Source organism: Phocoena sinus, chromosome 6 (genome assembly GCF_008692025.1).
Source record: "Phocoena sinus isolate mPhoSin1 chromosome 6, mPhoSin1.pri, whole genome shotgun sequence".
NCBI classification, from domain to species: Eukaryota; Metazoa; Chordata; class Mammalia; order Artiodactyla; family Phocoenidae; genus Phocoena; species Phocoena sinus.
The window spans coordinates 2,078,186-2,100,302 of NC_045768.1; the positions used below are offsets into that span (position 1 = coordinate 2,078,186).

The 22,117-nt window shown below is 61.9% G+C and overlaps 3 protein-coding genes across 11 annotated transcripts in view; 2 read left to right on the top strand and 1 right to left on the bottom strand.

Moving 5' to 3' along the window:
- The window catches only part of ADAMTS13 (ADAM metallopeptidase with thrombospondin type 1 motif 13), a 32,537-nt gene extending 28,592 nt beyond the window's left edge, over nucleotides 1-3,945 (top strand). For all 5 annotated transcript variants that reach the window (XM_032633989.1, XM_032633988.1, XM_032633985.1 and 2 more), the window contains exons 27-31: nucleotides 177-489; nucleotides 1,007-1,153; nucleotides 1,445-1,621; nucleotides 2,706-2,890; nucleotides 3,509-3,945. In XM_032633989.1, coding sequence (XP_032489880.1) covers nucleotides 177-489; nucleotides 1,007-1,153; nucleotides 1,445-1,621; nucleotides 2,706-2,890; nucleotides 3,509-3,673 — 987 coding nt within the window. In that variant the 3' untranslated portion in view covers nucleotides 3,674-3,945. The remainder of the gene's footprint in view (nucleotides 1-176; nucleotides 490-1,006; nucleotides 1,154-1,444; nucleotides 1,622-2,705; nucleotides 2,891-3,508) is intronic.
- A 431-nt stretch (nucleotides 3,946-4,376) lies between these two features.
- CACFD1 (calcium channel flower domain containing 1) lies at nucleotides 4,377-12,098 on the top strand. Of its 2 annotated transcripts, XM_032634040.1 has the most exons (5): nucleotides 4,442-4,637; nucleotides 7,620-7,692; nucleotides 8,264-8,389; nucleotides 11,187-11,294; nucleotides 11,860-12,098. In XM_032634040.1, exons 1-5 carry the CDS (start codon nucleotides 4,517-4,519, stop codon nucleotides 11,948-11,950), a joined length of 519 nt encoding a protein of 172 aa, XP_032489931.1. In that variant the 5' UTR covers nucleotides 4,442-4,516; the 3' UTR covers nucleotides 11,951-12,098. The 2 variants fall into 2 exon arrangements, with proteins under 2 accessions (XP_032489932.1, XP_032489931.1); XM_032634041.1 differs by lacking the exons at nucleotides 7,620-7,692; nucleotides 8,264-8,389 and having other exon boundaries at nucleotides 4,377-4,637.
- A 1,992-nt stretch (nucleotides 12,099-14,090) lies between these two features.
- On the bottom strand, nucleotides 14,091-21,843 carry SLC2A6 (solute carrier family 2 member 6). 4 transcript variants are annotated; one of them, XM_032634021.1, is made up of 10 exons: nucleotides 21,681-21,843; nucleotides 20,967-21,129; nucleotides 19,782-19,988; nucleotides 19,052-19,151; nucleotides 18,210-18,306; nucleotides 17,634-17,781; nucleotides 16,894-17,002; nucleotides 16,321-16,506; nucleotides 15,961-16,106; nucleotides 14,099-15,102 (listed from the first exon to the last, which is right to left on the bottom strand). In XM_032634021.1, exons 1-10 carry the CDS (start codon nucleotides 21,770-21,772, stop codon nucleotides 14,947-14,949), a joined length of 1,404 nt encoding a protein of 467 aa, XP_032489912.1. In that variant the 5' UTR covers nucleotides 21,773-21,843; the 3' UTR covers nucleotides 14,099-14,946. The 4 variants fall into 4 exon arrangements, with proteins under 4 accessions (XP_032489913.1, XP_032489912.1, XP_032489911.1 ...); XM_032634020.1 differs by having other exon boundaries at nucleotides 14,100-15,102; nucleotides 16,321-16,447; nucleotides 17,634-17,786; nucleotides 18,210-18,421; XM_032634019.1 differs by having other exon boundaries at nucleotides 14,329-15,102; nucleotides 17,634-17,786; nucleotides 18,210-18,421.
- Nucleotides 21,844-22,117: the final 274 nt, after the last annotated feature.

Genomic DNA, 22,117 nt, shown 5'->3' on the forward strand with positions numbered 1-22,117 from the left:
TGCCCCTCCTCCCCGTGTGATCCTTGCAAGGTGACTTCTCTGAGGAGCGTGGACACCCATGCCCGCCTCCCGTGTTGTGCAAAGATTATATCAGATCCTGCCCGGCCTGTGGTCGCCGCTGTCCTTGTCACCCTCCAGCGGGGTCAGTCCCAACTCCTTCCTGTCTTTCCTGGCAGTGCTCTGTCTCGTGTGGGGATGGCATCCAGCGCCGGCACGACGCCTGCCTCGGACCCCAGGCCCAGGTGCCCGTGCCAGCCGACTTCTGCCAGCATTTGCCCAAGCCGGTGACGGTGCGGGGCTGCTGGGCTGGGCCCTGTGCAGGGCAGGGGACACCCAGCCCGGTGCCCCACGAGGAATCCACTGCTCCTGGCCAGACCACAGCTGCCACTGCTTCCCCGCAGTGGCCCCAGCCCCAGGCCCACCTCCTCTCCCCAGCTCCCCGGCCGCAAGGACTCCCGCCCGGGCCCCAGGAAAGCCCAGCGGAGTCCAGTTACGTTCCTTCCTCCTTTCTGTCTGGGCGGCTGACTGGCTGCAAGAGGGGTGGGCAAAGGCATGTTCACCTGGGAGAGCCAGGCCGTGCTCCTTGTGGGGACCTCCTGGGGGTGGTCCTGTGGCTGCAGCGCCCGGGACGCTGGGATGAGTGCGGTTGGGCTGAAGGGATGGGCTTGGAGGCCGGGTTCAGGGGGCCTCTTCCTCAATGGTAAAGTGCAAGCTCACTTATTATCATCAAGGGAAAGCAACCTGAGGGTGTCACAGAGTCAGAATCCCCGCCTGTGTGACCCACTGTACACGCTGCCTCCCTCTTGCTGGCACGTCAGTGGTGGCTGTCTGCCTTGGGTGGCGATGCTCTGGCCCACGCAGCCCTCTCCTTGCCTGAGAAAGCTTCCGGCGGGGCCCAGGAGGACGCCAGATGCCCCAGCTCCCAGTCTCCTTCCCCAGCACGGAAAGCCCCCGGCCCTGCCCTGCTGGGGATACCCCACCTGGAAGCTCCCGCCCCCCTTTCCAGGCGCCTGTGGCTGGCAGCACCTTGAGCCGACAGGAACCATTGACATGCGAGGCCCAGCGCGGGCGGACTGTGCAGTGGCCATCGGGCGGCCCCTGGGTGAGGTGGTGACCCTCCGAGTCCTCGACAGTTCCCTCAACTGCAGTGCTGGTATGTCTAGGGCCACGTGAGCAACTATTGCCAGTGACAGGATCTGCTAGGTGCAGTGAGTGTGACTCCAGGGTGCCCTATTCCTGGGGGGATTCTCCAGGTGCATCCCCGTGTGTAACCATCGCAGCCAGCTCATAACTGGGGTGTGGTTGTCCCCACTTCACAGATGAGGAAACTGAGGCTAGGAGAGATGATCACACGTCCAGTTCCTTACAGTTGCATAGCCAGCAAGTGGGAGAGTCAGGACCTGGGCTCGGGGTGCTGGGTCCTCACCTCACTGCCACTTCCCAGGGGAGATGCTGCTGCTTTGGGGCAGGCTCACTTGGAGGAAGATGTGCAGGAAGCTGCCCGGCCTGACTTTCAGCTCCAAAGCCAACACGCTGGTGGTGAAGCAGCGTCTCGTGCAGCTGCGAGGCGGAGTGCTTTTTCGGTATTCGAGCCAGCCTGCCCCGGGAGCCTTCCACCGAGGTATGGCGAGGCCGTGGAGCCTCCCCGCCTTCCCCAGAGGCTGGCTGGCTGGGTGCTGCTGCCAACGGGGCCAGTCCCGACGGGCCAGCGGGCAAGGCAGACAGGGAGCTGAGCTGACTGAGAATGAAAAGCAGCGCCTTCCCGGACACCCACCGACACCCCCATCCCTGTACGTGCGGTCAGGACGAGGTCCCGGAGGTGCACGGTGTTCCTTCCTCTCTGGGGCCCTGCGCGAGACGAGCGGACATCCTCACTCCCTCCCTCAGGCCATCGCGGGCCCCACACCCTGGCCCCGGCACTCAGGTCCTTCAGGATCCTTTAAGGTCCTTCTGCGAGCCTCTTCCCCCAGTCCTGTTGGGTGCACTGTCCTCCCGGCTCCTCCTCCGCTCAGCAGGGCGTGGGTGCACGTGCACACCTCGTGCGGAGGATGGCGTCCCCGAGAGCCCTGCTAGCCCGTGGCCCCATCCGTATCCACGGAGAGCCGTCTAGGTTGCTTCAGGGGGCTTGCCCTCTTCCACAGCCCAAGCTTGCTGAAGGTGGCTTCCCCAGGGGTTCCCCCCAGGCCGCAGGTGAGAAGTGGGACCCTGGGGGGCTTCTTCCTCTGCCCCTCAGTGTGCAGCGCACAGGCACCAGCTCCTACCTGGTCATCACTCCTCACTTCCCAGCCTCCCCACGTGCAGGCACCTGCTTTGAGGGAGGCCCAGGAGGCGCAGGCAGGAGGGGCTGCCCCGGTTGGGGCGGGTGCAGCATGAAGAACTTTTGCACGTGTGACTTTGCTGATTCCTCTTAAAGACTGCCCTGCCCAGTGTGTGCTGTCGTTCCCTTCGCTTTACAGAGGAAGGAACTGAAGCGCGGAGCGTTTAAAGCCTTCACCTAGGGTCACACAACCGGGAAGTGGTAGAGATGGGGTTCGGTGGAGACTTCTGCCTGGGAGCCCCGATCTTGACTTCAGTGCCACACTGATCCCCCACCGCTCCCCGGCTGCCCTGCTGCCCTGGCCTCTGGCGAGAGTGGTTACTCTGGGGGACTCCTATGTTCCGGAGGTGGTCCACACCCAGTCTGTACGCCTGCTCTCCCCCTGCAGGATGTGACATGCAGCTCTTTGGACCCCGGGGTGAAATCGTGAGTCCATCATTGAGCCCGGATGGGAGGAACATGGGGGGCTGCCGAATCTTCATCGACGTGGCCCCACAGGCCCGGATCGCCATCCGTGCCCTGGCCATGGACATGGGCACCAGAACCGAGGAAACGGATTCCAGCTACATCTTGGTGAGGCCACCAGGATGACTTCTGCTCTAATTCTGGACATCCATCTCTGGGGACAGGGACTGGGGGTTGCTGGGCTACAGGACCCACTGAGTTTACTTCTGATCAAAACCCTCAAAATCATTAGTGAGAGAATGGGAGAAAAGTTTCCTCCACTTATTCACCAACAAATGCTTATTGAGTTCCCTACAAGAATGAAATAGAAGAGACCTTTTCCAATGTAGACTGCCAGTTCACCCAGGACCAAAGCATGATTTTAGACCCTGATATAATTTTACCAGAAGAGTGGGCCGAGCCCTCCCCGATGAGGTTTTCACGTGTTCTGGGAGAACTGGCATCTGTAAGGTATCAGCTCCCTGGAGGAGGCAGCCTGGCCTCTGTAATCAAACTAATCTGGCCTCAAATCCCAGCTCTGGCATCCTGGCTGTGCGTCCCTGGGGAAGGAGCACAACTTCTCTGAGCCTCAGTTTCCTAGGTAGAATAATGGTGTCTTCCTGATAGGGCTGTTGTGTGAGGATTAAATGTGACCCTGGGTGTATGATACCTTGTATATTAGGGCTCGTGAATGCTAGCTAATTATCATTTGTGGTCGGTCCCTTGGGGCTGCCCCTTTCCTCCCAGATCCGGGATATCCACAGCCTGAGGACAATGACATTTCGTGGGCAACAGACGCTCTACTGGGAGTCAGAGGGCAGCCAGGCAGAGATGGAGTTTAGCCAGGGCTTCCTGGAGGCGCACACCAGCCTTCGGGGCCAGTACTGGACCCTCCAGGCTAGAACTTATTAGCCTGACGATGCCCCGCATCTCCAAGCACATCTCTCAGTTGACCAGCGGTCACGGTGGGATGCCTCCTCCCGGTCCGGGAAGGGAAAAGAAGGAACCTGACATTTATGAGCACCCGTTTGGTGCCTGGCTTTCCAATTCGAATTCCCTCCAATCTTAAGTATCTCCTTTAGGGCTTCCTCCAACGTGCAAAACGTTAGAGGGTTGGAGGGGAGACTCTCCGGAAAAGCAGCTCCCAGCCCCTCGGGTACCAATAAACGGAACGTGAGGTCTGAGTGGCGTTTTCTTTACATAACCTGTCCAAATATGGCTTGAAAACCCACCTCCCCACACGGCAGGGATTCCCTGGCCGCGGTCGGGCTCCAGATCCACACCAGATCTGAGCAACCCCCTGGCCACCCCTAGCGGTCGTCTTCCTACCCAGGGAGGAGAGGCGAGGGAGTTGGGAGTCCCGATGGGGCCCTGAGGCTGGCGCACCTGATAATTCTCATCGAAGCCCCGCCCCTATACTAGTCTGGGTGGGAATGTTTGACTGCCTGGGAGTCCTGCGGCGCCAGGACCCGCCCCCTATGCTAATAAGCGCGAGCCTTTAGGGCCCTCCTCGTCCAGGTCCCTGCGGGCCCCGCCCCCTATGCTAATGGACACGGGCCCGCTCGGGCGCACCTACCCGCGGCCCCACCTCTATCCTAATGAGCACGAGCCTCTCGTGCGCCCCTCTCCCGACCCCGAGAGCCCCGCCCCCTATGCTAATAAGCGGCCGCCTCTCCCACAAGGCAGCGCGCCGGGACGACGCGGCCGGCTCCGGAACCCTTTGTGAGGGCTGCGGGAGCGCCGGACGGCGGCACCATGAGCGGTGCGGGCGGAACGGCTGTGGCGTCCGTGAGCTCGGCGCCGCCCGAGCAGGAGGAGGGCGTGACATGGTGGTACCGCTGGCTGTGTCGCCTGTCGGGGGTGTTAGGGGCCGTCTGTGAGTACCCAGCCTGGGGGAGGGGCCGGCGCTGCCGCACGCTGCGCATGCGCGCCCGGCCCCCCCCCCCCCCCCCCCCCCCCCCCCGGTGGCCTCACCTCGCGGCCCCCCCTACCCCCGGGAAGAGGCCGGCTTGGGGCCGGGGTGTACGGGCCACGCGCGGCTCTGGGCCGCGGCGGGGGCGGAGGGTAGCCGGCGCTTCTGCGGTTGCTGTGGTTACCGGCCCGCGGGCTGGGCTCCTGGGTCCGGGGCTGTCGAGCAGCTCAAGGGACGTTCCAGGAGGGAACGACGCGGCCGAGACTTGCTCCTCCACGGCTCCTCTGAGCGTGAGGGCAGTGCGGCACCTACTCCGGGGGCCTTCCGAGATTGCCCAGATGCCAGTGCTGAAACCCGGGCTCAGTCTGGTCCGGAGGCCGCCTCACTTGTTGACTCGGGTGTGGGTGCGGGCGGCAGGCGCCTTAACCTTTGGGCGAAGGTTGTTTATAAATGGGGCAGGTGCTGGCCAGGTTTCCTGAGGGCCAGGCGGTCCCCACGGGAGGGCCACGCAGTGAGCTGAGGGAGGCGGCCTCTCCTCTGGGTCCGCACTGGAGGCAGTGCGCTTCCCCTGATGTCAGCTCTCCCTTCTGCTGTCAACTCTGCCTCCACCGTCCCTCATCTCCCCTACTTCTACTCCCCACCCCGCATCGCGGACACGCACACCCCGACCTCAGGTTTCCTGGAAAGCTAGGCGCTTTGAGCGCAGTCCCCCAAAGAACATACGTAGGAAGGCAGATCCGCTACAGAAGTAAACTAAGGATAATATGGCAGGTCTTCCAGAGGCAAGCAGACCCGGACCCGATATGTCGAAGGAGCACCTCCTTAGGCTCCCCTTCCAGGCTCGTGGTCCTCCCAGGTGGATGGAGGCTGGACGCAAGTTCAGGGGTGATAACGGGACAGGCCCTCCCTCCAGTCACAAAAAGGCCTCTGCGTCCCTGTCGTTGCTCTTCAGGGGGAGCGTGTTTTTGACTTTGTAGGAGAGACTGGTCAGGGCTTAGACGTGATCCTCTGGAGTCTGGGTAGCTGTTTCCCTGGCAGATCAGAGCGAGGCTGCTGTGGGAGTGACAGTGATGGGGCGGGGTGGGGGAGAGAAGGGAAGGGGCCTGAGCGTAGTCTGTGGGCTGTCATCCTCTTCCCTCCATCTTGGGGTCAGCTGCCCCACCAACTCCCTCGTTAGCCCTGGCGTCGCATCCCGTTCTGCGCTTTTCCAAGTGGGATTCTTGGGCCACCCCAGGAGTTCATGGTGTTGGGGCTACAGATGACGCTTCAGGAGAAACCTGTGACGTCGCTCTGAAATGTCAGTTTCACCTGCAGATTTGGGGAAAGTGCTTGTCGTGTGAATCCCAAATAGTATATAATAGAGTAGAATGCAAAGCACGGAGGAGCTTTAGAGATGAAACTGGAGTTCAGCTAAGCCTTGTGTTTGCGGCTGGTGGCTGTAGCGTCACCTTCCAACGCAGTGGGGGGGTCTCAGGAGAGGCGTTTCCTCAGGGTCCTGATCATCAGCTGGAGGCCAGAGCTTGGGAGGAGATAGGCTGGCACAGGGCACCTCCCTCACCCGGCAAGAGTGCTGGACACCCCGCGGGGACATCTTCCAGCCCTTGATGGTTAAAGGACTCCTACCTGGAGCCTGTTTGGGTTGAAGCCTGGTCCTCTCCCAGGGCTGGCTGTTGGTAGATAGTGGGGTAGAGGTGACGTGCCGACTGCGGCAGGAAGTGTGGGGCGCTGTCAGGTGAGACCAGGCACGGCTGACGTCACGCAGGGGCAGTGCTGTATTGTGGGCGCTCACGTCTGTGGCCCTGGGGAGCCTTGCTGCCTGAATGTGTGTGCGACCTGTCTCAGGACAGGTGCCGCCTTTAGTAGGCGGGAAGTACATCTGTCGCTGGAGGAGGCCTTGGCGGGGGACCTGTGAGGGCGGTCCCGTTGCAGTTTGGGTTCGCTGCGTCTGGTTTCCTCTTCCGTCGTCTGCTGTCTGCATAGGGTTACGTGGGAAAACCGGAGAATTCCAGGTCAGGTGCAGAGGGAGCTGCTGCAAGTTTAATGAACTGGTTGCTCATCGCTGCCTCGGAAGGCCCAGCTTCCTGCCCAGCGGCCAGGCGCTGCCGGGCGGACTCCCGGAGTCTCGGTGGAGCCGGGCTGGGGGCTGTGAGAGAGGAGGGAGGCGACCGTGCGGACCCCTCGGTGGGATGCTGTCAGGAGGGGTGAGCGAGGCTCCGCAATTGGGGCATCAGAGAACCCGCTTTCCGGGGTAGGAGAGGATGCACCCTCCCCGCTGCAGACCCTTGGTATTTCAGGGTGGGTGGGTTGGGCTGTAGGGCTGTCCTGTGTGCAGGAGAGAAAACAGGCCTGGAAAGGTGAAAAGAACATACACAAAGTCACTGGGCTGGCGGGTCAGTCAGAGCTGGAATTGTGATCCAGGTCGACCTGGTCCTGATTTCTTTTCCAAGAGGGGCAGCCCTGTCCCAACCCAGACCCAGAGGACTTCTCTCGTGGCCTGCCCTGGGCACGGTGCCGCCTGCCCTGGCCTGAGCCCTTGAGAGACATTCTCTTTTTCATGCTACGCACCTTGTGGGATGGGTTTTGGGACAGCTGGGGTTCAGAGGGCGGGCTTCTCCAACCCCAGAACAGAGAGAGGGCGGGATGTCCATGCTGCCTCGCTGAGCCCCGAGAGCGAGCCAGCTCTGGGGTCCGGCCGCACCCTGGCCGTGAAGTCTGGGCAAGCCGCTTCGCCTGTCTGAGGCTGCGTCCTCACCTGTTCGTGGAGTCGTTGTGTTGGCCTTGCTTGTCTCTGGTGGCAGTGGGGAGACGTCCGGGTGCTGTAAGAGCCAGGTGCTGGGGTCGGAAGGGGTCTCGTGCTTCCACGAGCTGCTGTCTGCCCAGGTGGCCTGCCCGCAGGCTCTGTCCCTTCCTCCCTGCTGATTCCTGCCCGTGTCTCTTGCTTTCAAGCTTGCGCCATCTCCGGCCTCTTCAACTGCATCACCATCCACCCTCTGAACATTGCGGCCGGCGTGTGGATGATGTGAGTAGCCGTGTGACCGTCCTGCTGGGGGGTGTTGGGGCGTGTGGATTTCTGGGCACCTCCCAGGTGGAACACGAATGAGTTGAATTGGGTGGACTGGTCTGTGAGGGTTACTGGGCACCAGTGGTGTGTGGGAGACCGGGGGTGGCATTAGTTGTGTGAGTTCCTGCTCTGGGGCTCAGGGGGTTCTTGGGGGCCAACGGGGATAGCGAGGGTGCTTTCCCTCCACGGTGGGGGTGGATGGAAGGGCCCAGCCCGCTGTGAGGGCCCAGTGTCTGGTCACGGTGACTGTGACCCGGACACGGAGAACCCAAAGGCGGGAGCAGGCACCCTTGGCGTGCCACCTGGGGCTCAGCTGTCCCCAGCGCAGACACGCGCTGCGCTCAGGGCTCGCCGAGTTCCCTCCTCCAGCGAGGGCATCCCGAGGGCGGGCCGTGGCGGTGGACTGGCTGCCCTGCTCCGGCTCCTCCCAGAGCCCAGAGTGTGGGGAGCAGCCGGGAGCAGGCGGAGGGGCCCTGAGGGGGGCGGGGGACCCGCCGGCCTGGGCGCCAGCCTGCTCCTCTCTCTGCAGCGTGAACGCGTTCGTCCTGCTGCTGTGCGAGGCACCCTTCTGCTGCCAGTTCATCGAGTTTGCGAACACGGTGGCGGCAAAGGTGGACCAGCTGCGCTCCTGGCAGAAGGCCGTCTTCTACTGCGGGTGAGGGGCCGCGGGCCGGGCCTGACTCGGCTCCCCCAGACCCTGCTTCTGCAGGTGACAGTGTTGGCCGGGCTGGGCGGACGGCTGCTTAGTTTACTCTCGGTAGAGGTTTAGACAGGGATGGCGTCTGTGCAGGGTCACGTGAGGGACCCGCTATACGATGGGACCCAGCGTCCAGGGCTCCGCGTCTGGCCTACAGGTCCAGCCACACAGTATTCAGACGTGAGGTGTGTACACCTCGCGGCAGTACGTGTAACAGAGAACGCGAGAGATGCCCGGACTGTGGGCCCATCGGTTGGGAGTTGTAGAGCAGATTCTGGTAGATCCGTATGTGCCTCTGTGCGGCCTTTCAGGAGTGTGGCCGATCTAGATGTCCTGACATGAAAGCAGAAAGAAGCAAGTTGTAGAACAAAAGATAGTGCCTTCCAAATATGCTTTTCTCTTATTTTCCCACATCTGACAAGTTCAGTACGTAGTACCTCCCGTCTGAGCCGTGAGACTGAACTAATCTGTGGGTGTGTTTAATGCAGCTTCCGGAGCGGTGCCTGGTGTCCAGGAGGCCCTCAGCAGCGTCTGGCAGCAGCAGCCGTAGTGGTTGTGTCTAGATTATCTTTAGAAATAAATATGGAGGTTTTTATTTCAAGGGTTTCTTCCCTTTCTGGAGGCCAGTAGTTGTGTCAGAGCACAGGATACATGCTCAAGCTCTAGAGCCGTTTTCCACTGTGTCCAAAGCACAGAGGAATATGAAATACCACGCACTGGCGCCTCCTTTGCCGGCATTCCTATGTTTTTTAGTTAGTTAAAAATGCTAACAGTAATATATGTTCATTAAAAATAATGTGGAAATAAAAAGTTGTTACCCAAAGCCCCACTACTCATTAACATTTTGATATGTGTCCTTTCACTCTGTCTTCAGGCATTTTCTAAAACCTGTTTTCACACAGTTTTAACCATTACAAGTACATTTGTATCCTGTTTCTTTTTCCCCCTTAAAATCATGGTAGAAATATTTTCAGTATTACCACAAAGGCTTCATAAGATGACTTTCTAAAAAATTAATTAATTAATTTTTGGCTGTGTTGGGTCTTCGTTGCCGCACGCGGGCTTTCTCTAGTTGTGGTGAGCAGGGGATACTCTTCATTGTGGTGCATGGGCTTCTCATTGTGGCGGTGGCTTCCCTCGTTGCGGAGCACAGGCTCTAGGCACGCGGGCTCAGTAGTTGTGGCTCACAGGCTCAGTCGTTGTGGCACACGGGCTTAGTCGCTCTGCAGCATGTGGGATCTTCCAGGGATTGAACCAGGGATGGAACCCATGTCCCCTGCATTGGTAGGCGGATTCTTAACCACTGTGCCACCAGGGAAGTCCCCATAAGATGAATTTTAATGATAGGAATATTTATTCCGCTGAACGTATCATGCTTTTCTTCATTTGTAACCTGTAGTACAAATCAGGCTGTGATGAACATCTCGGTGCTAAAAATTTCTGTGTTGATGATGATTTCCTTAGGATCTATTTCCAGGTGTGGGGTTATTAGATCAAAGATTACAGTCATTTAAAAGATTTCAATATGTGGCTGAAGTGCTTTCCAAAGAGAGTACCTGAGTTTCTTCTGTCTTTCCCCCGGCCCAGGGCCGTGTGCCCTTTTCACATTTGTACCTGTTATCTAAGGTAAAATCTTTTTCTGTAAGTTTTTTACTAATTGCATTTTCGTTTTTGGTAGTTAAGGGTCTAGTTTCTTTTTCGCCTTTTGACATTGTAACATTTTACTTAGTAAGTTACGTGTGTTTCTATATTAAAGATTTCTTAGTTTTTTGCTATATTTCCTGCAAATGTATTTCTGGCCTGTTGTTTGCCTTTAGTTTTGTTTTTACAGATTTTTCCCCATGGTCTTTTCTTTTCCTTTGCAATTTCTATTACTTAGAAAGTTTATAACTTCAGTAAAACCTCACGATCACACGTCCCGCCCAAATGGAAATTCAGGTAGAATTCATTTGGTTGAGTCCGAGAAGAGTCTAAGAAGAGTCTCGTCTTCCTTGTGTACAGGGTGTGTGTGTTAACCCAGATCACTGCCACCAGTCTGGAAATCCCAACCAGGACCAGGCATCGGCCCCATGGATACTTAAGCCAGAGTGGACACCTGTCTCCAGGTGGTGCCAGCCTGGACCAGACAGAGCTGCCTCACCAGCCAGTTAGCCGTTCTTGGCGTGCACCTTGCAATGAGGAAGCCCCGTGTCTTGTGCACTTTAACCTTTGGGACCGTCCTTGTTGAGATACGGCTGGTTTTACTGCGCTGATAAGAGCCAACATTTATTTAGTGCTTATCCTGTTCCAGGCCTCGTGTTAAGTACTTAACATGCCTTATCTCGTTCAGTCTCAAAATCTCTGAGGCGTGATCCCCACCTTATCATAGAGAGGCTGAGCCTCAGCTGAGTAACTTGCCCGAGTCACAAAGCCGCTAAGGGACTGAACTGACACTGGATTTTCTCGCCTGCCTGTTTTTATGCACAGGGCTTTGGGCCATTTTGGTGCTGTTTAACCCTATTTGGATCACAGATCCTTTCAAAAATCTGATGAAAGCTTTGGGTTCTCTCCCCAGAAAATGCACAGAATTTTACAGACAAGTTCACGGGTGTTTGAGGACTTTACGAAGCCCGGCTGTGCACCTGTGCCCCACCTGATTTCTGGGGACCCTTCCTGTTCCTGGCTGTCTGGGAAGGGGGCTGGGTGAACCTGGGAAGCTGAAAGTGGTGTCATGGCTGCGGGTGGTAGTGCCCTTTGACCTCTGCTTCTCCTCTAGGATGGCCGTCGTTCCCATCGTCATCAGCCTGACCCTGACCACACTGCTGGGCAACGCCATCGCCTTCGCCACCGGAGTGCTGTACGGACTGTCTGCTCTGGGCAAGAAGTGCGTCTGCTGGTCCCAGCCCCCGGGGGTGGGGGATCTTTACTTCCTGCCTTCTGAAGTCTCGCAGGGAGGAGAGGGCTGGGAGTGGCCCCCGTCATTCTGTTGTGGAAACGGAAGCACAGAGGCTGTCAGTGACCCCCATCCATGTCTCTAGGGTGTCCGAGCTCTAGGGAGTGAGAGCAGGAGGATTCACGGGACTCCCTGGTGGCCCCGTCGTGCCTCGTCACAGCCTGTAGCAGGGGTGGCAGAGGCACGGCTACTGAGAGCCTCTTCCCATCGGGGCCCACACCTGGCTCCACGGTCAGCATTCACCCTCTCTCGCGGAGCCCAGACTGAGAACCCGAACCCTCAGGCCAGCATCCCAGGCAGCCTTTGTCATGCTTAGAGGTGACAAGATGTGTCTCTGCCATCGTAGCAGTAGGGTCTCTGCCTGGGGAAACTGGAGGGCCCGCTAGGCTCTGTCTGCGGGCCACACCTGGGTCACAGGTCAGGAATGGGGCGGAGGCTGGGAGGGCTGTGTGTCTGGGGTCCGACCCCATGCGGCGCTGACTGGCTCTCTCCCCAGGGGCGACGCGATCTCCTACGCCAGGATCCAGCAGCAGAAGCAGCAGGCGGACGAGGAGAAGCTCACGGACACCCTGGAGGGGGAGCTGTGATGTGGTCGGGGGGCCTTCCCGCCCCCCCGTCGGCCCTCTGGTCTGTGTGAGCACGTCCCCGAGGCGCACTGACCCTGAGGGGCAGCCTGGAAGAGGAGCCTGTGTGTCCAGCTCCCTCAGTCCCTCTCACCTGTCCCCGCACCTGGAGTCCTCCTCTGTCTGCCCCTCCCCCAGATTGGCATCACCCCAAGCCAGGCGCCGAGGGGCTGGGGTGAGGGCTCTGAGGGCCTTGGCCAGCATCGAGGGGATGGGAGGTGGCGGCAGGCAGCGGGGGCCTCGGGGTGATCCAGGCCTCGGGGCGTGAGGCCGCGCGGAGCCTGCAGAACTCTGCAGACGGCCCGCCTGACCCCACTCTTCCCAGCTCGCGTGGCCTGCCGGCAAGAGGCCCCTGGGTGGGTTTCCAGGCTTACACAGCTGGCGGGACCCCTGAGACCTGCTGAAGGCCCATGAGGAGCTGCTTTTGGAGACTTTGGTCCCGTCTCGAGGTGGGAGGTCCATCAGCCCAGGCCTGGGCATTGGCCACAGTGGCCTCCTCTCAGCCCTCCAGGCAGGAGAGCATCCTGTAAGCTGAGCCACCTGGGCTGCCTCTGTCCTCCTGTCATCAGGGCGGAGCGGTGTCCTGCTGCCCACACCCCCTGCCACTCTGTTCTCCATGGGAGCCCACAGCGCTCCCGACCCGCGATGGCAGCCCAGGTAGTGACCCAGCCGCTGGTCGGGGTGTGCTCCCTCCCCCGGTTCCCGGGAAGCTTGGACTAGCACAGAACCAGGACACTTCCCGTGGGCCTGGCCAGCCCTAGGTTCTCCCCATCCCCCAGGCCCCGGTGCTAAGGACGTGCGGAGGGCAGCCTCTCCCCTGCCCCGCGGGGCTGCCCGTCCACCTCTCTGGTGTGGACCTGCTGACCCCACCCCCTGCCCTGTCCTCAGGGAGCTTCCTGCCTTTGGAGAGCTGGGCAGAGGCTAGAGCCGCCCCTGCTCCCACCGCGAGCTGCCCCACTGCGCTGGGTGCCAGGCCACCAGGGAGCGGGGCCTGTGTGGACGTGCGCGTCATCTCTCCAGCCTCCCTCCGTGCGCCGTCCCTTCCTTCCGCCCTGCCCACCAGCCGCTCTGGTTGCTGGACTGGTTTCAGCCATTGGCGTGTGTGACAGGCCTGGCCCGCCCGGGTGGCTTGGGGCTCAGCTCCTGCCCCTCCCGGGACCCCAGGCTGGGCCTGCTCTGGGCGCCCAGAGCCCAGGGGCCAGCTCCTGCTCTGTGGATCCAGCCCCAGGGCTGCGCCCCGGTCTTTACTTCCCAGAGGGACTTTTCATCTCGGGGATTTGTCAGTGTTTGAGGCTGGGAGGGCAGGCACTGTCCTGGGCACAGCAGCGTCCCCCAGCAGCTGTCCAGGGAGCCTGGCACGTGCCTTCGGGGTCCTCCAGGACCAATTTCCTCAGGCCAGCACTGGGTTCAAAGGGCTGTGGGCTGTAGGTCTCTCCAGGCCAGCAGGGTGTGTGCGTGTGTGTTTGTGTGTCTCTCTCTCCTGCGTGTGCCGTGAATGAGGCCTGTCTACCTCCCAGGAGGAGCAAGGGCCCTGCCTGCCCCTCCTGGCTCATTCTTACCCAGGAAGTGGGACTCCGGGGTCACTCCTACCCCTGCCTCCGGGGCCTTGCTGGCGGGGGTCTTCTTGCTGCAGGAGGAGAAGGGCTGGCTGTGTGTTGAGGAAGCTTGCGCTTCTGCCCTGTGAGGAAGTTGGGTGGGCCCTCCAAGCCCTCGGTCACAGGCCAGAGTGGGCAGGTCACTTGACGAGGTTCCAAATGAGTGTATCCGAGCAGCCCTGGAGCTGCGATCCTGTCTCCCAGTCGGGGGCGGGTCCCGCCTTGCCGGGTGGTGGAAGGGCGGGGCTGCCAGGGCCCTCTCCCTCCTCTGCGGCCCTGGGCTCTGTTCTCTCCTGGTCCTTGTTTACTCTCAGTGTTTGGCTTGCATTTTGAGCAATAAAGCCTGGTAGCGGTTTGTATGGTCTCTCACGTGGTCCGCCTGTTACCGGCTCCCTCCGGGACACTAAGTAAGCGGTAGGGATGCCCCGCCCCTACACCGGCTGAGCAGGGGCCAGCCCCGGGAGTAACTGCCACGGTATCGAGGTCCCCTGTGCTGCTGGCCCTGTGCCGGCCTGCTCCCAGCATCTCAGACAAGGACGGTGGCTTGGCCGAGCTCGCACAGCTAGGGGGGGCTGGAACCCCAAGGCCGGGGGCCCGCGGCCCTCGCCTCTTCCTTCTGCCTGGCTGTGGGCAGCTTGGGGCCGTAGAGAGGTGGCCTGGAGCAGCAGGCCCTGGCGACCTCGGCTGAGAAGTTGGGTCCAGCCTGGCTGCTGGGGGAGCTCCCCCACCTGGAGTAAACCCCACTCCTTCCTCTCCTGGGCCGTGGCCCGATTTATTTGTATAAATAGGGTGAACACCGCTTGAACTCGAGTGCTTCCTGTTCCCAGAAGGCGGGTGGGTGTATGAGGGAGTGTCCACGCTGGGTCCTGGCCTTTGGGGGTCCAGGACGGTCCCTGCGGTGTCCATAGGCCTCACAGGCCCAGGTTTCTGTCTTGGTCCCCAAAGCCAAGGGGCTCAATGGCCGCCAGGTGATCAGAGCAGGAGGAGGGCTGACGTCCCTGTGCGGAGCCGCTCCACCGCCAGCAGCCCTGTGTGTCCTCGGCGTGGCCCTCCACGCCTGAGTGAGCACTAGGCCCGAGGTCGCCCAACAAGGCCTTGGCCCCGGGGCCACGTGGCTGCCCCCTCCGTCGGTGGGTCTGGCCGATGAGTGGGTGACGCTGGGGCCACCTGAGCCAGGGCCGAGGCTGGACGGGGTGCTGCCTGCCCAGAGCTGGTGTGTGTGCCGTGCCCTGAGGCCTCTGGCCGGTCCTCCTGTGCCCTGGCTGGTGGCGGGTTGACACCGCCTCCTGGACGTGGGGTGCAGGTTTGGGGCCCCGACACGCTCCACCACCCAGTGGTTTGGCCCTCAACGGCGGGGGCCCCGCCCTAGCGTCGGAAGGACCTCCTACTGCTGCGGAAGAAGGACTCGATCTGCTCCAGTGACCGGCCCTTGGTCTCGGGCACACAGCAGCCTGTGAAGGCCAGGTTCACGGAACACACGGCGGCAAAGAAGAAGAAAGGCGCCTGCAGGCCGAAGGCGTTCTGGGGGAGAAGAGGGGCTCCGGGTCACAGGGGAACACTAAAGGCCCTTCGCCCCAGCACCAGCTTTGTGGCCCTGCAGGCATCAGCCAGCCTGGGGAGCAGGCCTTCATCTCGTTTCCCTGCTTGGACCACCCCCGGGTTCCCCACCGTCTCCAGCGTGAAATCCAGGTGCCTCGGCAGGGCATCCGAGTCCTTGAGGGGTGCAGGCAGCCTTCCTCTGTGCTGGGCCCAGGACTGACTGCTAGCCGGAGCCCACCCTGCCCCAGACACCGGCCTCTCTCCTTGGTCCCAGTGCCCACTTCTCATTTTCAGCTGTCCCACATGCCCGCTTGCAGCAGGCCTGCCACCACAGCGTGGCTGACCTGCTCGGGGCGCCCCCAGCCCTGCCCTGACCCACTGACTGCACCAGGCTAGGCCCCATCCAAGCTGTCCCCATCAGATTCTCCCACTTGGGAGTTGGGAGCTGGAACCTGGAGGTTGTGGTTGGCTTCAGGGCCTGCTGGGAGTTTGAACCAAGAGGCTGGGGGAAGGGGAAGGGGATGGGGAAGCATTCGATGGAGAGACCCAAACTGCCCACCCAGACAGAAGGCCCAGATACCCTGGAGGGTGACAGGCAGGGCAGGTGGGTGTGGCTCTCTGGACTTGGGTCCCACCCTGGCCTGGGAGGTCCACCACCTGACTTCTCCCAACAGTTCCCTGAGCTGAGTCTGTTCGCTGAAATGGATGTTGTCACTTGACGGCCCTTGGCCTCGGCGTGAAGGGGGTGTGTGCTAAGGCTGAGGGGACACGCGGAGAAGCCTCAGCACGGCCCTCGGCACTGGCCAGAGAGGCCCCAGGTCCCCGGGGCAGAGCACTCACCACCACCAGCAGGAAGGACTTGGTGAGGGCAAAGGCGGTGAGCCAGCTGACGAGCACGCAGAGCCCCGAGGCCACGCCGCGGGCCCGCAGGGGCAGGATCTCGGACATGAGGAGCCAGGTGATGGGCCCCCAGCCCATGGCGTAGCCTGCCGGAAGTGGGGAGGGGCGGGCTCAGAGCCCATTTGTCGGGGCGGGGGCGGGGGGGGGGGAGAAGGCCTCTCGTGTCTCCCTGGAGCTGCTGAGGGACGGCTCCCCAACCTCCAGGACGGCAGTGACACCGCCCACAACACCGGCGCGTCCCGGCACCTCACACCCAAGACAGCCCCGTCCCCAGACCCCGTAGAGCACGGCCACACCTACCCATGATGAAGAGCATGGTGGCCAGCAGGGGCACTAGGGTGAGGTAGCTGGTGGGCGTGGCCAGGGGCTGCTCTGTGCCTCCCAGGGGCACACTCTCCAGGCCCATGGTGCTGTTGGGGGTCAGAGGCTTTGGACCGAAATGGACGTACAGCCCCAGTGTCAGGTTGGCAGCAAACATGCTGGCCGCTGTGGACAGACAGGTGGCCCTCGGGGGGCCGGGACCCTCTGAGCCAGCACCCCTCAGCGCCCTGTACCCCGTGTGGCCCAGTCCCCTTCAGCCCGCCTGTGACTGGAGGCTTCTTCCTGCAGGGCAGCCGGCTCCCACCCAGCCCGCGCTTGGGCTCCCGCCACACCCAGCATGTGTGTCATCGTCAGCTCATTTGCTCCCATGAGCCCCAGCAGACCTTTCTGGATGCCTGGGCCCTCGCCTGTTGCTGGGGAGACGCTGGGGAGACGGAGGCCACCAGGGCAGGTCTGACCCAGGCCCCCCTGGCGCTCCCACCGCGAGGGCTGGCAAGACACGTGGTAGCTGCTGAAGGAGTGAATGAGTGCCGGTGAGCAGCCTGTGCTCACCTGAGACAAAGAGCAGAGCCTTGCGGCCGGCCAGGTCCATGGTGAGGGCAGCAATCAGCACGGACAGGAGCCGCACAGCTCCCACGATGGCTGCGTCATCCTCAGGGGGCTGCAAGGAGGAAGCCCCCGGGGCTGAGGGACCCCAGCCTGCTGTTCCTCCCCGCCCCACCGCCCCCGCCAAGGCTCTGCAGGGACAGGCCCCAGGCTCGGCTGCTTTGTGCCAGGCGTTTCGCTGGTCACCCAGCCTGGCCCGTGGGGCCTTTGCAGGCAGGGGCACAACTGCTGTGCCCACCACCAAGCCCAGGGCTGGCACCGGATCCAGGCATAACAACAACCTGTGGAACCGTGCTGTCGCTCATCTTCAGGCCTCATCTTCCTCTGAGCCCCAGGAAGGGTGGATGAAGCCATGCTGGCTTCGCAGAGGAGGAAGCTGAGGTTTGGAGGGGAGGTACTTCCTCAGTGGGTGGCAGATACTCTGAACCTGGGATCTGTGGCTCCCAGGGGGTCTATGCTTCTATAGAGCTGGTTTTCCTTGTAATTCTGCCTATCTTATTTTAAAACATGCAAGCTTTGTTTACCAACGTTCCTCTGAGAACAGGCGGTTGGCCCAGAAGCAGTTAAGAGACGCTGGTGTCTGCGCGTGTGCGTGCACCCCAGACCCCGGCACAGAGCAGATGCTCCGCAGGGGTGCCCTCCCCGGATCTGGGGGCGGAACGGGTGGTGTGGGGCCGGGCTCTCACCAGCAGGACGGCAGTGCTGTCGAAGATGGACTGCAGGTAGACGAGGATGGGCGTGATGCCCGTCAGTTGCTGCAGGAAGCGCATCAGCAAGGCGATGACGATGGGGCGGTACATGTGGGGGTCCCGGGCCTCGGCCCACGACAGGTGGCTGCTCTGGAGACACGAGGCTGTCGCTGAGGGGGCTGTGCCCACCCCTCCGGCTGGCACCAACCTGCCCTGGGCTGCATGGAGCTGGGTAGGAGGCTCCCCTCTTCCCTCCTCCGGGAAAGATCCCCAGCACTGAGGCAACCCTGGCTCTGGGGACAGGCCCGGGGACCCCTGCGTGGACCCAGGCTCTTGGATCAGTGGGTGGGCCAAGGCAGACTCCTGCTTGTCAGTATCGCCGGGCCCCCAGGCATCCACTGCACGGCGCGTGCGCCCTGGGCCAGGGGCCACGACATCCCACCCCCCCACCCCTTGTTCCTAGAGGTGGGAACTGCTCTTATCCCTGTTCTCCAGGAAAAGCAACTGAGGCTTGTGACGGCCTAGTGAATGGCCACAGCCCCACAGTGCTGTAGGCGCCCACCCCTCCCACACCTGTCTCCGGACGTTGTCCTGGATCTGCTCGAACTCCCAGCGGATGTCAGCGTCAGCCCCTCGCAGCCAGGCCAGTGCCTGCAGCGCCTCCGAGTCCCTGCCCCTCGAGAGCAGGAAGCGAGGTGAGTTGGGCATGAAGCCGAGCAGCAGAATCATGACAAGCACAGGCCCCTCCCCGGCCACGGCCAGCCAGCGCCACGGCAGCAGCAGGCCTGGGCACAAGGAGCGGGTGAGGAGCTGGGGCTGCGCCGGGCCCAGAACCCCTCCCACCGGGGCCTCTGAGCAGCCTCATTTGCCCTCAGGTGTGAGTCCCAGGGCCACCTCCTACAGGAAGCCTACCCTGGTTGCTCCAGGCCTCTGTGGTCTCAATCAAGAGGGGCCACAGGGACTGCCTGGCCCCTGGCACAGGGCCCAGGTCCTCGGAGGGTCTCAAGGGCCACGGTAAGGTCATGGAGGAGTAGCCTGAGCAGCAAGGTCCTGGGGCCTCTACCGCCAAACCCCCACCCCACCTCAGCTGGCTGCACTCTGATCACTTTTCTCTATGGTCTTCCCACCTAAGACTATTTGACAGAAAACATTCTGCTGTTAAAAGACAGTTTAAAGACTGCCAGCCCAAGAGAAGCTCTCCCTGCCCAGTTAGGGGTGGGACCTCGTGACCAGAGAGGCGCAGGGAATTGCCTGGAGGCACACAGCATGAAGGCAGCTGTGCCTCCGGCCTCCCAGCATGGAATCCGTTTGGGGGCACGTTCATCCCTTCCCAGCCCCGGCTGCTCAGCGGCACCCCGTCACCCCCCGGCCTGCACACGGGGGAGGCGCCTAGAGCACGTGTGGATGATACTTGCCAAGGGCGTAGAGAGACAGTGATCCAAACACTGCCATGAGCTGGGGTGTGGCACCTAGGGCCCCACGGACGCCTGCGGGAGCAATCTCAGACACGTACACCTGCAAGACACATCCCCCCCCCCCCACCCCGGCCTCCGCTGAGAACACAGGTGCCCGGGCCCGGCCGAGGTAGCACACGTGGCCCGGTGAGCCGTGGGGAGCAGGGAGCGGGGGCTTCCAGCGGGGTTCTCTTCCGCATCGTGACTCACGGTGTGGCCTCCCTTGGGCCTCAGTTGCCCTGCCGAGTGGGCAGAAGCACTCAGCTCTGACGTGGGGGCGTGAGGCTGGGAATTGGGAGGCCCAAGGGCACCCGGACTCTGGCCTCTGCTCCTTCAGGGGCCTTCGTCCCATGCCGGGCTTGCCCAGCCCCCGAGTGGGTGTGTGGAATGGTGGGTATGACGAGGGGGGTCCCAGGAAGGGCGCAGGACAGGGACTTCCCTTTCTTGTTGTGTTGCTCAATGTGGATTTTCTCTGATTGAGCAATGTGTCAGGACTCAGGAAGTCTGGGGAGTCCAGAGTTGGGGGCGGCTTGGGACTGGTGTCAGATTCCCCCCAGATTAGCTGCCCTGGTGGGGCTGAGCTGGGGCTCCCTGGCAAACATATCCCTGTTGACCAGGGGGCTCCGAGGCCAGGAGGCCTCAGCTGATGGCGAGGCAGTGAGGGGACCGGGGTGGGCAGTCCTGGCCTTACCGGGATGCAGGCAGCCGTGAGGCCCCCAGCGAAGCCCGTCAGCGTCCTCCCCAGGAGCAACATCCAGAGGCCGTGGGCGCCCGCCATGAGCGCGTAGCCGGCCGCCGAGGGCACAGCCGAGCACATAATGCTCAGCTTCCGGCCCAGGAGGTCGTTGAGCACCATGGCGCTGAGGCCCCCGGCCGCCGCACCCAAGGTGAACACGGACTGCGGGGAAAGGGCGCGGGGCCCTGTCAGAGCCCAGAGGCAGCTGCTCTTCCAGGCTGTCCCAGGAGCCTGGGCTGCCGGACTCGGGCCCTGAATGGTAGTGAGCCTCCTGTCTCCAGAGGGGTACAAGCAGCATGCGGACAGCTGTTCGTTAGGGATGCCACAACAGCGGTCTGCAGTGGCTCTGTCCAGCCTGATGTTTAAATGTCTAGCACTGTGATAGAGCAGGCAGGAGAACTCTGTGACTTGAAGCCCTTGGGATTTTAAGATTTGGGGGTTCTCGGATTCCCTGTCGAGCGTACCAGGTTGGATCCGGTCAGTGACCTGGGCACGGTGCTCGGCCTGTCTGAGCCTCAGCGGTAGCACCCACCTCATAGGGTTGGCCCTGGAGTAAACCGGCTCTCATGGCAGGTGCCTAGCACAGGCCCGGCACATGCTAGGTGTGCAGTCTGCATTGGGTATTATTATCTTAGCTAACGTGTTGTGGTTGTAAATCTGAGGCCGCTAAGATTGCTATTCTAGAATCTTGGGACTCTTGGGGCCTGTGCTCTTCCTACTTACATGCCCACCATCTATCCTGGGACCCTCTGTGCTCCAGCAGTGCTTTTTCCATTAGTAGCTGATTCTCCTGCCACCCCTCATCCAGGGAGGTGTCCTCTCTGCTATGACAGCCCAGCTCTGGGTGGGGGGATCTGGGGAGCCCTCAGCCCCACTGGGTGGAGACCTTAAGGGACACCTCCCCACCTGCTCCTTCCTTTCTCCATCAGCTTTCACTTCCTCCTCCTATTTCACAGCCATTATCTGGCCTCACTCCACCCCACCCCCACCCCAGCCTGGAGAGGGTGGGGGAGGGGGCAGACCAGGGCCCTGGAGGGGGTCCCAAGGCTGACCTTTGGGGGGTTCCTAGCTTGGGACGGAGCTCAGTGCGTCCCTGCCCCTCCTGCCCTGCCCCCCTCCAGCTCAGAGCATGGCTCTTACCCCGAACCAGGATGCCTGGGTTTTGGTCAGACTCAGGTTTGGATCCAAGGAGTGCTCCAGGGCTGGGATGACAGGGGACGTGTAGACCAGGGCATACCCGAAGCTGAAATTGCCCAGCACGGCAGCGAAGGTAGCTAGGAACACCCTCTTGTTCTGCAGGGCCCTGGTGCATGGGGGGTGCAGAGCAGTCATTATCTCGGAGTCCCTCCTCGCCTAACTGCTTCCTGTCCTGAGCACGGTGGCCACCCGCTCCGAGGGCCGTGCTGGGGACAGCTGGGTCAAGAGCTGGTCAGACTGGCACCTCCCAGGCCTGAGCACCAGCTCCCTTGGGAAACCCCCAGGGCATGAGGACAGCCCTTGCAGCCCACTGCTGTGGCTGAGACGCAGGTGCAGAGCACTGTTCCCACAGAGGAGGCTCGGTGTCTGCCCGCAGCTTTGCCATTCAAGGCTTACCGTGTGACTTTAGGCAAGCCCCTCGCCCCCTCTGGGTCTCAGTCGCCCTGTCTCTGCCAATTGGGGGCTGGGCCCTGTACTCAGGAGGACCGGCTCCTTAAATAGGACTAGTGTGTCTGGGGCAGGAGGGAACCAGATGGCCCCTTGGTGGCCACGCACCGACAGTCAGTGGAGGCCCAAGATGGGAGCCAGCTGCCCACTGGAGGATACCAGGGCCATCCCTAGCCTCCACCCGCAGACCCTATGCCTAGAGGCTCTCACCCGAGCCGCGTCGTCTCCCTTGGTGATGGGGGCGGCTTCTCGGGGAAGGTGTCATAGTCCGGGCCCTCGGCTCCCAGCAGCGGCTCCTGCATCGCCGGCTTCTCCTGTCAGGGTGCGCCGCCGAGGGGCAGGGGCGGCTCCGGCCTGAGGCGCGTCCGGCCGCGGCTGCTGGGAGCATCCGGCTGAGCCCGCAGCTCCGCCCCCGTGACCGCGATTGGCTGCGGGGCGGCCCTGCAGAGCGGGCGCCGGCCAATGAGGCGGCCACGAGTGGTGCGGATGCTGAGGATGCGGGATGCGGGATGCGGCGCTGGGGTGGGGCGGCCGGGCTTTACCCTGGAGCCGACTCGGGTGTAGGGCGGAGGAGCCCGGACGGGGCAGCAGGGTTTTCCCTGGACGCGGCAGGCCCCTTGTGCGCCCCTGGAGGCCCCGGGGCTCGC

Excerpts from the sequence above, each read along its gene's own strand:
- CACFD1 (XM_032634040.1), top strand. The coding sequence starts at position 4,517 with ATGAGCGGTGCGGGCGGAACGGCTGTGGCGTCCGTGAGCTCGGCGCCG. Across the intron at positions 4,638-7,619 it reads GGGGGTGTTAGGGGCCGTCT|CTTGCGCCATCTCCGGCCTC; the intron begins GTGAGTACCCAG and ends CTTGCTTTCAAG. Across the intron at positions 7,693-8,263 it reads GCGGCCGGCGTGTGGATGAT|CGTGAACGCGTTCGTCCTGC; the intron begins GTGAGTAGCCGT and ends CTCTCTCTGCAG.
- SLC2A6 (XM_032634019.1), bottom strand. The coding sequence starts at position 21,772 with ATGCAGGAGCCGCTGCTGGGAGCCGAGGGCCCGGACTATGACACCTTC. Across the intron at positions 19,989-20,966 it reads CCCAGGCATCCTGGTTCGGG|TCCGTGTTCACCTTGGGTGC; the intron begins GTAAGAGCCATG and ends CTTTCCCCGCAG. Across the intron at positions 16,507-16,893 it reads GGCTCTGCTCTTTGTCTCAG|CGGCCAGCATGTTTGCTGCC; the intron begins GTGAGCACAGGC and ends GTCTGTCCACAG.